Here is a 14,817-nt window from a genome sequence, read left to right as displayed (position 1 = left end):
TTAACACTTGAAATTAGCTTTTCAGAGCAGCCAGGCAACCAAAGAGAATCACAGCTCTGATTTTCCTGGGTAAATCTTGATGGATTCTTTGCACTCGGAGCATTTCATGTCAGTGTGTTCAGAAGAGTATTAACTCTGTGTATTGCTCTGATGACTATAGGAAAGCAGGTCTTCATATGCTGCTTGGCCCCTGAAGAACATACAGAGCACATGGCTTTTTGGAAATTAAACATTTGTTGCAGACAGGCAGTGGCATGCTGGGACATGGTGTTCCCTTGGACTGCACTGGGCTCTGGGACGAGGTTAAGATTAGCTCTGGTGTTCTAGCCATTTCTTTTATACTGGCAAAAGAAACCTCTTCAATGGTAGATTTTCTGAGTTTGAGAAGAGGTTCGATTCACCAGCAACAGAGGTACCAGAGACGAGGCAAAACCTGGCAGCAAACTAGAGAAGAGCTTGGGACTAGGAAGATGTGAAAAGAGCTTGAAGAAAGATTTGTGAATCAGGCTGAGGGAATAGGAGCTGGCTAGAGAGGATGCTGTAGAGATTTTCAAAGAAGGATAGGTGGGAGGATAAATGGAAAGAAAGCAAATTCCAAAGAAGATTTATGGAGGAAAAAGTCCATGAGATTCACCTTATTAAATTTGAAACTACTTCCTGAATTCCCATGACACCAGAAACTGATGCTTAGCCCCTTCTGACAACAGGAGTTCCCTTCACTGTTCCAAGCGGGTTTGTTTTCCCCTCGGACAATGAAAAGGCTGAGGGTGGAAAAGAAAGTACCAGCTGATAAGAGCTTTGCAAAGTCTGGGTGAGATCCTGAGTGGCTGACTTGGGTGGTACCTAGTTCTTTCTTAGGCCAAATCCTAGAGCTGTCAGGACTGACATGTTCAAGATGGGACTAACCCAATCACGGCTCCTACTCCATGCGTTTAAACAGGTAGCCCAGTATCCCATATCTCTGTGTCACAGCATCACCTTCCCTCCACTGCTCTGTGGCTTCTTGTTACAGATGCAACAGACTGACCTGTTTTGGGACACACTATTTAGCTTACCTCATTCATTTGGTCAGGGAGCAGCTGAAAGCCAAGGTGGAGTGCTGCAACATGTGCCAGACCCCCTGCTCAAAGGAGTCCTGTTAGAAGAGACACTACCCAGCTGCAGTTCAGTGCTGCAGCCCCCCTCTCTGGCCCTCCTATGGCCCCATGTAGCACTAACGGACACTTGGGCAGCATGAATTCCCAGTGAAGTCAGTTTGCTGAAAAAAGGACGAGTAAAAGTCAGGCATAACTTTAAGAGGTATTGCTGCACTCCTTAAAAACAAATCCAAGCACAGCACCAACACAGTGCATGAGCCACAGATGCACATACCACTGCTACTGTTACTCCAAACACACATTACCTCCTTGTTTTGTAGCCTTTGTTCCCAGGCGTTGCTTTTCCCATGCTAAATGCTCATATAAATTGCCGAGACATTTGCCAGCAGCAGCTCAGGAGCTGCTGGCAGCAAGAAGCTAAAGAGTTCTCTTTAATGATTAAATATACAAAGCATCATAGTGAAGCTGGACTTTGAAAAGGAAATAGCAGACTTCATGCAGCTGAACAGAAATAAGCACAGGGATCACACAGAGGCTTTAGGAGTAAAGTGAAGAGAAGATACTTACTGTACAGAAAGGACAGAAGGGCCAGCTGGGGAGGAGAGCTGAGCAGGCCAGCTAACTGCCACCCACAGAAAAGGAAACGGGAGAGGAAAGGAAGTGGAGGGAGTCTCTAAAACGAGAAGAGTGAAATGCATGAAATTAAGACAAAGTTGGAAACTGAACTGCCGACCTCCCTGCTTATGGGATGTAACTGGAGTGAGACAGCCTTTTTTTGTACCAGCTGAGAATCAGGCTCCCTGCCTCCTTCACATTCAATCTGCAAGAGGCTGGTAAAAAATTGTCAGATTGACAGGACTGGAGATTGGATTCCTCTCTTTATCCTAAGGCTACTGAGACAAAAGCTTCCTCTGTCCATGTTCTGGCCTGTAGGAAGCCCAACTAGGGCTAAGACTTCAGTCTTCATCAGAAATAAACTACATATGGGCAACTAAATGCACCAGTTAACACTTGTGTTTCATTGCAGATTCAAAAGGTTTTATTATATCTGAGGTAGAAGAGAGGAATAAAATGTGAAAATATCAGTCTTCAGTGTAGAAAATTTGGAGGAAAGTTTTGGAAAAATAATCGGGTGAAGCAGCAAACACATCTCCGCTAAATTCTGAGTCCCTGCACCCTGGACTGTTCCAGCAATCTGGTGTGAGATTTCCCAGCTTTATTGCTGAAAACATCAGAAAATCAGATTTTCAAGTTCCAGTCACCACCTCTATCTTCATTCCTGCCCTTCAGTTCTGCAGCTGTCAAAAAGGCCAACAATGATTACAAACCAGTATGACAGCATTTGGCATAGGCTATAAAAGTCCTTTTGACGCTAATAACAATAAAGCTCAACTTTGATACAAAGTGTTTGCTATCAGGTACTTCAGGAAACTTTGTTTAGTCCACAAGCACAAGGCCAAATCTTTAGCTACTGTACTTGCTTGCACCAGCTATGGGCATTAACTATTTTTACTCCAAGGCAAGGAAGAAGACGGCTTATCTAGTAGTCTGCTTCTTCATTTTGATTGTTTGATTCTAAAATCAGATTTTGATAAAGGATCACTTCTAGCTGTTGGTCCCTGACACTCCACCTGGGGATAGGTGGTCTTTTTGACCAGGAGATGCTCGTAGCACAGCCATCGCTGTCCCGCAGCGGCACATTCTCCCTCGGCTGGGCTGAGCAGCAGCCTTTCATCAAGAAGCTCATCCCAGGATCTGAGGCTGCTATCTCTTTCTGGTCATCCCCTGTGACACCAAGATAAAAGCAACCAGCTCCTGTCACTAAAACTGTAAAAACACCTTAGTGAATCCTGAACTAGTAAGGGCAAATTGTGGTGGTCTAAGAACAAATGCTGTAAGCTCCAACCAAAAAATAACCATGTAATTTTGGAGGACCTTCCACACTGTGGCCCTTCCACATCCAAGTCCTGGCAGTTGCCCCTTTCACCCCAGGTCCCATAAGGGATACCAAAGCTCAACAGGGTGTTGCTTCCTGATGCTCCTTCCCTCATTTTCCCAGATTCCCTTCTAGTCAGATCCTAGCTTTCAGGATCTCTCTCTCCTGGGATAGGAATGGGCAGGGTGCCTTTTGTTGTAATTTTTTATTCAGTAAATCTATCATGATCTATGCATCATCAATAACAATTTAATCTTAACTAGCCCTGATTATTTTTCAAAGAACTGCTGGAATCCAGTCAATAACCGTGATGCAGAAGCTGTAGAGAGCTCATGCTCACTCAAGGAGGCTTTGCCTGAAGAGCCACCGTCTCTTTCCAAGATCTCATGGTTTCTCTGTCAAGCCCCATTGCAATTACTTACACACTGCGTGCTGGTGATGCTGACAGAGCTGGAGATGAACGTTAGCCCGTTGTTCATGCTGACTTGTAGGAAAACCACCCTAAAGCACAAAACAGATCATTTTTTTTTTAGTGTCATCTTTATACCCATTGTTCCCTTTATTCTGGCTGTGTTTTAGCCATTGGCTCATGAACACGCATGGATAAAATACCCTGCTGAGTCAAGGCATTTTCATGGCTTCAGGTGCTTACCTGCATTTGTGTCTCTGCTTGCCCTGGAGCTACCCTTTTAATGTTGGCTTAATTGAGTTGGGGCATATGCTCTTTATTAAAAAACCTCCATCCCACCTGGGGCAAAGGGCACTAGGACAGTGAGTCATAACATAAAGTCTCAGACATTTGCAATACTACCCTAGATAGCACAAGAAACTTCAAGGCTTTTTTTTTTTTTTTAAACCCCTTCTGCAGCTTAAAGAGCCAGAATGTATTTTCTTTTATATCCAATTAAATGCAGAAAACCTGCACTGAGGTCAAGGGGTAAAAACACTGAAGTGACAGTGAAATTAAAGAATAATCTGGCCCTAGCCATTCTCCAATATCAGAGAAAGATCAGAGAAAGCGTTCAAGGGAAAAAACCCAACCAAACAAGGTAACTCACAAAAACCTACCAAACAGCTTTCCCTCACCCACAAATAGGAAAGGGGAAGGAGGCATTCCCCCTCACCAGTACAGTATTTAAGCACACGCAAGATCACCCAGGGGGAAGGCAGGGCCTTGTGCCATGTCTTCCAGGAGCCTGCAGGATTACAACAGCTGAAAAATACCAACACTAGCCAGAGCAGGGCAAAACACAGCAAGCAACATCTACAACAGCAGCAAAGGAATTCAAATCAAGCATCTCTTTTCAAACAAAATGAAAAGTTTGCCTGGAATTCAATTACCTTTTGGTCTGAAAAAACAGGATATAGGAACAGAGGAGAAATCACCATTCTATGATTCTATGATATGGGATGATGGTCCAACAAGGCCTTTGGTTAAGCTGTGCTAAAGATCCAACATTGAACAGAGCTATGCTGGCTCATACTAGGAGAGAATTTGGCACAAGGGGGATGGAGGTAATCCTGCTACACACACACAAATTTACTAGCTTGGCACTTTGAGCAAAATTCTGAGCCCTTGGCTCAGTAATGACATCTGCATCCAGAAGCCCCCTCTCTCTTGACATGTCCTGGAAAGCAATACTTACTGTCCAGCATCTTCTATCACTGGTGCAGGACAAAGTAAGTAAGTATCGTGAACAAGGGTCGGTTTTTCATCTGAAAAGAAATTAATATAACTGTCAGGGATGAAAAAAGAATTGTCGCAAGCAGGCTATCCTCTGGAGAAGCGTTGACAATGAGAGCCACAGACAAATTCAGTATATATGCAAGTACCAATATTCCCCAAGTGGTACTGATTACAAAGCCAAGTACTAGGATGATCATTCTTGTTGATGTTGATATGATGTTATCAGGCTAGAGATACTACAGCTAAAAAATGGAAGTACATCTCTGTTCTTGACAGCAGTGATCACCCATTTTGAAGCCAGCTTTGAGCAATCTTCACCTTGTCTATCTGACAAGTGCATGCAAACTCTACTCATACTGAATACTCTGACCCCACAAGTTACTCAAGGGGTCAAAAGCATAGGGTTCAGTTTTTGCCTACCCACTTCCAAACACACACAGGGGAAGCCAAGGCTGCACTGTTTGAGCCCAGGGAAAAGGAAGAACAGAGATGGGGTGGAGCTGAAGTGGACAGACACCGGAGGAAAAAAAAAAACCACCCATGGTTGGTCATACACAGGAGACAGGCAGAGAGGGCCCATGACTGATGTTACTGTGAGGACCTGTCCTGCACCAGCTGCTGCTTTTCCTGTCCCCAACCTCCCCTCTGTGGCAGCAGCATGCAGAAACAGCCCATGTTTATAGAGGTCTGGTGCAGGCAGAGTCAAAAGCAAGGCCGTGGGTGTTCTTCTGTCTCCCTGCACTCTACTGCTCCAAGAGTCAGCAGTGCTAATCCTGTTGCTTTCAAAAGCCACATCCAGGAAACCAAGTCCCATGAACGCAGAGAGGAGGCCCAGCAGTAATCCTGCAACGCCACTCCACTAAAAGTGCGTAAGCTGAGGCACAAGAGCAGACAAGTCACTGCTGTGACCGCACCTTAGCTCTGAACGGCCCAAAGCAGCTAAGGTGCTAGTCCAGAGAAAGACTGGTTCTCAAAAGTCCAACCCAAGTGAATTAGGGGCTGGTAAAAGCTGCCAGCTTATTTAAACCTTAGAGGCTCGATTACTCTTTCTACCTAGGAAAAAAAATTAAGTCGAGCAACAACAGATATGAGAGTTGTTCTTTCATGCTGCACCCACCCCAAGCACACCTGAAGACCAAGCTCATTTCCCTGCTTTGGCAGAGATGAGACCATGGAAATTATAGTGATATGTTTCAGGGCCAGCCTGGGGGGAAAAAAGCCAGCCAGCATAGGTCAGTATCTCATCACAACATCTGTTGCAAACCTAACCCAAGGAGAACACAGCACGGAGGAGATGTGGAATTAGGGTAGTTTTCCTCCTGTGTACTTCCAGGCTCAGGTCAGCACTCACCGTGTGAAGTCCAGTCAAGCTGCCAGTGCATTAGGGACAAGGAAGAAAAAACCAAAAGTCTGTCTACCTGGTAAACCACAAGAAACAAATCTCTGGCAAAGGGCATCTCTAAGTGGAACGAGAGCGAGACCACCAGAGTTTATTTAATGCAGCCTCCACACAGGCAACTAGGATGGGAAATGAAGGAGCAATTCATGTGCTCCCTCTTGTAAGTGAATTCACTGCTAGGGAAGGCACCAGTCTGACCGCGGCAGGATATGAAAGCCTCTACTGTGCTCAGCCAACAAGGGTAGCATATACAGAAAAGGAGCAAAGCTCCCCTCCCCACGCTGTGCTTCACCCTGCCAGACATACACTGCTTCTCAGGAATAAGAGAGGACTGCTGAGAAACTGAACACTCAATCTTTTTTGGCCATTCAGTCCTTTGCCTGGCTGCTGAGACAGCAAACAAAAGACCCTGTTTAGCACAGCGATGACAGGGAGTTTCCATGTTACATGCTCGCTATGATGAGACCAGCAACTGGCGTCAGAGAAGAACAGAGCAGGCCTGGGAGGGCCCTGCTTTATGGTGAGTGCCTCCTGAATACAGAGCCTGAAGAGGATCAAGATAGCATTATTTCTTTTTACTGGTGATGAACAAGGGAATAGGGAGCAATTTTATTTCTTCCTCTTAAAACCTGATACCCAGTCCTCGCTGGCTGTATGCATCACCCACGTGCACCATTACAATGATGCTGAAATTCATTGTGCACCAGCACACCCCATATGATCAATGCCCACAGGTCACAGGATTGACTAAAGATGCATTTCAAGCTTCTGTTAGGTGTAGATCCCTACTCAGTTCCCCCCACATTCACTGCAAGGACTCCCCCAATGTGGACGAGAGGTGGGCTGTGTCATTTCTGTCACTCATGAGGTGACACAGCCACAAGTGGCACTGGAATCCACCAGCCTGCAAACTTACTGATAGTAAGGCTGTCGTTGAGCTTAAAGCTGCAGAGTACCTGGTCGATATTTCTTGCATGATAAAAGCCGTTGCCTCTTACCACAACTTGAAATGATTCTGTAAGTAAAAATACAGAAAAGTAATGAAAAATAGCTCAAATACAGTGTTTTTTTCCAGAGTGATCTGAATTACAACATGACAACGGCTGTTCTCTGCCCTATGCCTGAAACAAAACATTCACACTGACGCTCTCAATATTCAGCAGCAATAGTCAAGAGTGGCACTGGTGTTTCACAGAGCAACATTTGTCTCAAGATTACTCCCACAAGCATCCCACTGACTCCCAATGCCTTAATTAAGGTTGCACAGTAATACTGTGAGCCTGACATGGCTGATGTCATCTCATGGTTCCTCCGTGGCTTTTGGGCCAGACACCTTTGCTAACCATAAGCACCAGTCCTTCCTCCTATCTCCACAGCAGATTGCACTTGGCTTTCAGCAGCAGCTCTGTTCAGACAGATGCAGATAAACAGGACTCCCCTCATAACCCCACTGTGAATCAGAGAGGAAGCTTTGCATCTGGTAGAAGTCCTGGAAAAATACAATCTTTCAGTCCATACAAGAACTGAGCCTGTGCATAGCCCCGTTAGCATCTGCTGTGCATGGGAATAACTAAAGACCCAGGTGCTGCAATTTTCTTTATGTTCTTCTCCCACACCTCTGCCCCAGCAGCAGAAACCACCAGTGGCACAAGAAGAGACCTGCCACATCAGACAGTCTGCTGGCCAGAGCAAGCACCCCTAAACCTGCCCTTCACCTGCTCTCTGTTGCTTCAATCCTGATGGGGAGGGCACCTGTGATTTTTGTCATTACTGTGATAAGCAATTGATTTGTTCATTCAAGCAGGAAAAGCTTTGTCAGTTTTTTCAGCCAACCTTTCAATGGTCTTTTTACTGATAGAGCAGTTTCACATCTGAGTAAAGCCAACGTAGGAAGGCTGCTGTCAGATGCGAGATCCCAACTGCACATGCCCTCCACTGTTGGCACCACTGATCATGTTGCAGTGCACTGAACTTGCTCACACACTTGCTCACACACCTGAAAAATAACCCTCTGTTTGTTGCCAGAAAGATCAGTAAGGTGATCTGCCTGGCTGAGCATCTGCTGGGAATAGAAGTGTGCAGGAGAAAGGAAGGGACAGACAAGTGGTGGTAGCATCAGGTGAGCTTATGCCTATCGTGAAACCCCCTCTCGTCAGTGTACCCAGGACAGTCAGAAACAGGAAAGGTAATTTGAGAAAGAATGTATTAAAAAGCCTGTTTTCATTTCTCAGCTTCTCCACAGCAAGCTTTTAAAATTATTTCTTAGTAACCTATATGGGTAGCACTTCTCAGAGCTCTGATAACAGCACAACACAACTGTCTGTTGCTCTCCCTTCCCTTTTACTTTACACAGGTGGAGCCACAGTCTCCTTCTTCTTGGGGCCAGCCTGAATTGCCAAGCTAGGCACAAGATGCAACAGGAGGGGAAGTGGCAAGGGAAGCTTCCCTCTAGGTCACAAAATGCACTGTAGCTGCTACACTGACCACAGAGATAACATCTTTAATGGAGGCAGGTGGAGAGACACGTTGCATATTTGTTCCATGCCAAATGTATTTTTGAAATTCCTTTTGATGCTACACGCAAGAAGCCAGCTGACAGCAGAGACCCACGCACACAGCGAGGGAAAGCCCAGAATTTGCACTTTCACACATAAATCTCCTACTTTAGCTGAATCCTCCACAGAGCTCGCTTATACCAGCCACTGAGCAGCATTTGAGACCAGCCCAATACTAAGGAGACCAGCACAACACAGGACCAAATAATCTTCAAGCTACACATAGAAAAATAAGAATAAACTGCATAGAAGTTTCCCACTAGCAGCATGAACAAGTCCACATGTGTTATCAATTATAGTTTGATGAACATACTAAAAATGAGAGGAAAACAATGTTGATAGGATTGAGGGGAGCGATACCCAATTTTTAGAGACATGAGATCTGGCTTTCGCTAACATTTCATATGATGCACTGCCATGTTATTTGTATGCTTTGGAGGCAGGACTTGTTATTGGATAACACTGCATGAGGTCCAAAAGTGGCTGAAATACATATTCAGCTTAGTCTGCCTGCTCTTCACTATCAAGTTACTGCAAGGCAAGCTAGCATGAGGATGTGGAGTGCTTTAACTTTTCCGTACAAACAGCTTGTTCTGGCGAAAAACACATTCTCACTACATTGAGGTCTAATGCAACTCTGAGTGAATTGGACAAGGGCATGGACAAGTTACGACCAAGCACTGGAAACCCACACTCTGGTTTTCCTCATGGTAACCTTCCCTTAGAGCAGTGCTCTGAACTGACACAGGCTGGTAGGAGTATGGGAACCAGAAGATATTTTGGGAGGGGAAAAAGAAAATATCTACTGGAGTGCATATTAAAGTGAAACACATTTTTGGCACTTTGCTGAAGAAAGATGATCATATTTGAGACCTCACTGAACACATCAAGAGCCAAACACACAGAGCCAGCATCAGAATTTGGCCTCTTTTTTTAAGGGAAGGGTTATACCTCCCCAGGGTTCCCACTGGAGGCAGAGGGCACTTCTTTAAACAAATAAGAATGGACTGTAGGGCAGATTCAGCTGCTTCTTACTCCAGCAAGACTCTAAGTCTGATTCATGCCTTGAGCCACTCTACATTTAACCCAGCTGATATGCTGAGAGTTATTCTTGATGAACATCCTTTTTTTGCCAGCAGAGCTGAGAGTCACAGCCAGCTCTGAGGGCAACTGGGCCTCTGCCCACCTGCCAGAACTATCTGCCTGGGACCACGCATTACCCCAGACTTGCTTGTAGCCAGCCCACTCCATAGTGACCTGAACACCCAGCTAAGAACTTTTTTGTCTCTCAATTTTATATTATAGAAGTAGCTTGCTGAAATAAAATTGCAATAAAATTTTTTTCCCCTCTCCTGAACGGATGGTCTTAAAAGGCAGCAACCACAAACGCTTAATTGATGGCTATTGCAGTGGCTTTAAAAAGAGGCAGCAAGTAAGAGACTTGCAACGCAAAACATCGAAGGTAAAAGCTACATCTAGAAGTTTAGACTTGTCAAGATAGTTTACCTCTCCTGCCCTTCTTTCCACCGCCACTCTGCAGTCAGTTGTGACTAACTGACTCAGTAGTAACCTGTCCACCAACACAAGCTGACAATATAGTCTCAATACCAGACTTGCATGGAAATGTAAACAGCTGGTACTGGATTTGGTTGTTGCTGTTAAGAAGGCTGCCCCTTCAGATGCTCTGGAGCATTAACGTGTTCTGGATGATGGTCTGTTGAAATGGCTAATTCCATTTAATTTTGCACCCTGGCTCTGACTGCGTCCTTTTCTTCCTTAGTTACTGTCAGATTGTAGATTGTAGCTTTTGACAAGACAGCGAAGGGAAAAAGGTCAGCACTGAAATAACCAGGCGGCGCTGGCAGCGAGATGGTAGGTTGAAGCTGGTGTGCGCTGGCTGCGCTGTCGGCTTCACTTCTGTGACTCTGATGAGAAGCTGACGGCTTGCATCCACACCTGGTAGTTGATGTGGCCAGTAGGATGCCACATCCAACAAACCCTTTCAATCACATCTGCGTACCGTAAGCATAATCAAAGCAATGATGCTGTCAAACAGGATATGAGGCACCTCCAATTCTGCACTGATAGCCTGTTTACAGGCTGCATGTCTTGGTCACTTTCAATCAGAGGGAACGGGAAGGACCCAACTACATTTCTCCACATCGAGGACGATAAATTTGCAGGGTCAAAAAGCATTAAGCATCAGATAGCTGTCATAACAGGACAAGATCAATTTGTAAATGGACTTGCCAGATAGCTTCGTCACAGAGTCCCACGTGGAAATCGTTTCATCGGCAATTTACTAAACCTCTGGCAAGTCAAAAATGAAGCCAAGATCACCAGTAATCACCAACACAGTGGTAATCAGGAGTTGCAAGAATGGTTACAAGGAGTGGGTCAGAGTCTGTTCTAAGCCCTGATCATGACTGGCTTCCACTGAGCAACACAAAGCCCTCACGATCTCATACCAGATTCTAAAAATTAGTAATAATGCTAAATAAAAGCCAAACTGATTACCACCTCCTCACTCAGATAAGTTTCATACAAAAAGCATGGACAGAGCCACATTTCAAGGCTGTAAACAAGCAAGCTTCTTTGCTGGAGAATGTGATAATATCTTGCACTCTTTCAAAAGGTCTACTATTCTTCAATCAAAATTTTGAAATGCAAATTTCAATTACTCATTTTTTTAAAAAACAAATAAAATTCCTACCTTAGAAAAAATGAGGAGGAATGTTGCATTTCTAGAAAATGTTATGTTCTAATTTTCAGCCAGTTCTAAATGCAGGTGTATATATATTTTTATATAGGATTCAATAGCTATATATCGTACCTATATATTATCAGCAAACTACATTAGTAATTACCTAAATTTAAAATGCATTAAAATTCTGAGATGACTTCATAGGCTTCAGTATTTTTTGCATTAAAGTCCAAATAAAGTACATGAAAAAAAGTAAGTCACATTACATAGAGCAGAACTATATCTGACTGTCCAGTGAACTGGACTCAGGATATGGATTCACACTACCATGAAAAATGTTGTTCGATCCCAGGAGATTCCCTCCAGGAGACAGTGGTGCACACAGCTATAAAGATGAACCTCTGGCTATGTTGAAGTAAGTGGGATAATAAAAGATAACAAAGCCAAGCACAAGTGTAAATATTTGCAGCCTCATGCTGTAAAATCTCTTGCAGGAGTTCATTTCAGCTAAGGCTTGCAGGACTAGACTCATAATAAAAGCTATTACAGGCCTGATTCTTGGCGCTAAAGACCATTTAACACGACAGTATGCACCGTTTGCAGCTGCAGTTTTGGCTTCCTCTTATTTTCAAGTTCCCTGCTGCTATAAGCAAGCCTTCAAGCATGTGAGATCCAAGTCTTCATGCCCTGGTGATTCAGCACCACACTTCACCAGTGCCAGCCTTTGCTGGATAGCTTTGTCAACAGGGGCAGACCTCAGAATTTAAGTGAAACAAGTGGTGGTATTTTGCTGAATCAGCAGAAATACAGAGAAACTGGTTCTGCCTGATTTATATTGGTATTATTTGAAAGCCACAAAGACAAGGAAAAACTTTTACAGATGCAAGTAATGCAACAATTTTTTTTTTTTAAAGGAGGGCAAACTATTTTTAAGTGTACCTGTGTATTTTTAATCACATTTGTGATAAACTAGTTACCTAGCAAACTTGGCAAAAAATGAAGTGGTTTGAACTCATAGAATCAGGAATCAAACGGATTCCTTTTGAAAAAAAGAAATTTTACTCTTTTTGCTGAAATATATTCATTTTTGAAAAGCAAATCTTTTCTTGAAAATTCATTTTCTTAAATACTTTAGAAAAATATTTTCAAATTTCCATTTGAAAAAATGGTTTCAGTTTCAACTTTCCAATATTCTTAACATTGTTCCAAACAATTACAAGAATACTACTGAAATCTCTCCTATTGGAACACTCACATTTTCATGTAGCTAAATACAATTTTTGTTGAACAGGAAAGCTTGCAATAAGCTGTTGCACAAAAAATTGCCTGGTATACAATAAGCAAGCAAAAAAAGAAAGGATTTATCACTATGAAATAAAAAAGCTTTGAAATGTCAAAGCTTTAAAATTGTTTTTTATCAATTTATCTCCACAAGAAGATTTTTAAAAGCAAAATCATTCCTTTAATTTTTCCACAGACAAGATTTATCACAAACGTCTAGTTCACAATTATATATTTAGGAATAGTTCAAAAGATACAAGGATATTTCATTTTAAATCGAAATACTCTGGGCAAGATCATATCGTGATCGACATGTGGAAATGAAGAGTGAACATTTTCTTTTCTCTGTGATATTTATTAGATTTTTCCCCGAGTTTCCTATTTTCATCTGTTTTCAAGGTCAGCTTTCATGCATCATTGCCATTTTATTTTTATGTGCTCATTTTTACAGTGAGTACGGAAATGAACACAAGACAGTAACATCAGATCTAAATAACCATGCTGTAAAACTGTACCTTCCAGCAAACTTATGGTGTCACTCTTACTCTGCTGCAAGAGCCTCTTACGTAGACAAAAACACAGCAAGTGAATTGCTAGCGTAAACCAGAACAAATCCAAGTTAAATATACTAGACATGAAAGGCATGAAATTATCAACAGCTCCTCTGGGAATTCTTCATGTTTACCATATACACTAACAGTTCTTTCATTGCAAATAAGTAAAACATTAGTACTTTGGAAAACACATCAGGTATCCTAGCCTATGCAGTTAATCATATCTGGTTCAATAAACCTAAAATTTCTGTGAGTGTTTTGCAAAAATCTTGTTCTAACTGCTGACGAGTCCCAGCAGATCCCAGGAACGCAGTCTTTCCAGAAATTTGTGAGACATCGCCTCTAGACCCTAAAATACCTCTGGCAGTCTGACTTCATATCACTTCTGTCTCCTCCTTCTCAGATATTTTAAAAAGCAGTATCCCCAGTTCCCCAAGTGCTACCTCAGCCAACTCTCCAAGCTGGCATTCAGCCGCAGCAGCCATGTGCTTATCGGCACAATTTTTCTTCTCAAGCTGAGAAGGCGCACACAGGGCTTTAGCCATGGCCCGAGGGGACGCTCTAACACATCCGCGGGCTTCAGCTCCGATACCACATTAGGTAGTTACTGACATTTCATCCTTGTCATTCATTTGCCTTATCACACTGTTCTTGTGGAAACTTACCTCCTGCACAAACACTTGATGGTTCAGCTGCTAGGATCTCAATGCAAGATTTCTTGAGAATCTAAAAGATTTCGATAACAGCATTTTTGGTAATCAATCATTTTTATCTATGCATTATTAATAAAGGAAAGGGTGCCCTTTTCTGGGTTTCAGAATACCCAACTTACTGAATCAATTGTTCCTCTTAGGGCATAAAAGCCTCCCGTAACTGGAAAAACATGATCGATGCTGTCAGCAATTGTTGACAGCTGCAAAGAAAGACAATCATAAATCATGAAGAAAACAAAATTACAGTGAACAAAACTGGGCCCTTTCATACTTGCTAAAAGACATCATACAGACACAAAATGATTTATGCCTCAAATAATTAAATAAATGCCTTCATCTGATGCTGTTACTTGTTTTGCTTTTCTGTTATACTACTGCACAAGAAGAAAGCAAGCAAGGTTACCTGAGTTTCATTGAAATCTTTCACTCCAACACAATAAACAATAGCTCCAAAGCTTCTGGCTCTGTTGGCCTAAATAAAAAAAAAAGCCATTAAATGCAAAGCCATATAGTCAGTGGAGCTAACAGTAAATGCCTACAGGTTTGACATAAGGTAGTTTGGGTAAACGTGAAGGTGACTTACTTCTTGTTCTGCATAATAAAACTGAACGTCTTGCAATTCTCCATCCGTCAGAGCAATAATCACACTAGCGGTCCGAACTCCTACATGAAGAATAGTTAACAGATTGCATACGTATGACAGAAGATTCAGCAATGAAAAGAAAGTTTGACGTGAGGCATTCCTTTTTGCTGACAAATACCAAATCGTAAGGCCAGACTCTCAGCCTAATTTGTATGGATTTTGTTGGAGATATATCAGCTGAAGGTCAGATGCATAATAGCACGCAATAAGCCAAAACCTGTGCACCTTCATACCGCAAGCCTCACTGA

At 42.9% G+C, this 14,817-nt stretch overlaps 1 protein-coding gene across 1 annotated transcript in view; it reads right to left on the bottom strand.

The window, feature by feature from the left end:
• The window catches only part of LOC104079170 (anthrax toxin receptor 1-like), a 57,917-nt gene that overhangs the window by 26,390 nt on the left and 16,710 nt on the right, over positions 1-14,817 (bottom strand). Inside the window, exons 6-12 of the mRNA XM_009581105.1 lie at positions 14,510-14,589; positions 14,330-14,398; positions 14,046-14,126; positions 13,879-13,939; positions 7,036-7,134; positions 4,680-4,749; positions 3,456-3,534 (exon numbers count right to left, since the gene is read on the bottom strand). Coding sequence (XP_009579400.1) covers positions 3,456-3,534; positions 4,680-4,749; positions 7,036-7,134; positions 13,879-13,939; positions 14,046-14,126; positions 14,330-14,398; positions 14,510-14,589 — 539 coding nt within the window. The remainder of the gene's footprint in view (positions 1-3,455; positions 3,535-4,679; positions 4,750-7,035; positions 7,135-13,878; positions 13,940-14,045; positions 14,127-14,329; positions 14,399-14,509; positions 14,590-14,817) is intronic.

The sequence above is a fragment of the Fulmarus glacialis genome, unplaced genomic scaffold, assembly GCF_000690835.1.
Source record: "Fulmarus glacialis isolate BGI_N327 unplaced genomic scaffold, ASM69083v1 scaffold15127, whole genome shotgun sequence".
Lineage (NCBI taxonomy): Eukaryota > Metazoa > Chordata > Aves > Procellariiformes > Procellariidae > Fulmarus > Fulmarus glacialis.
Note: the sequence above shows the minus strand (reverse complement) of the source record. Positions and strands in the feature narration are given on the sequence as shown.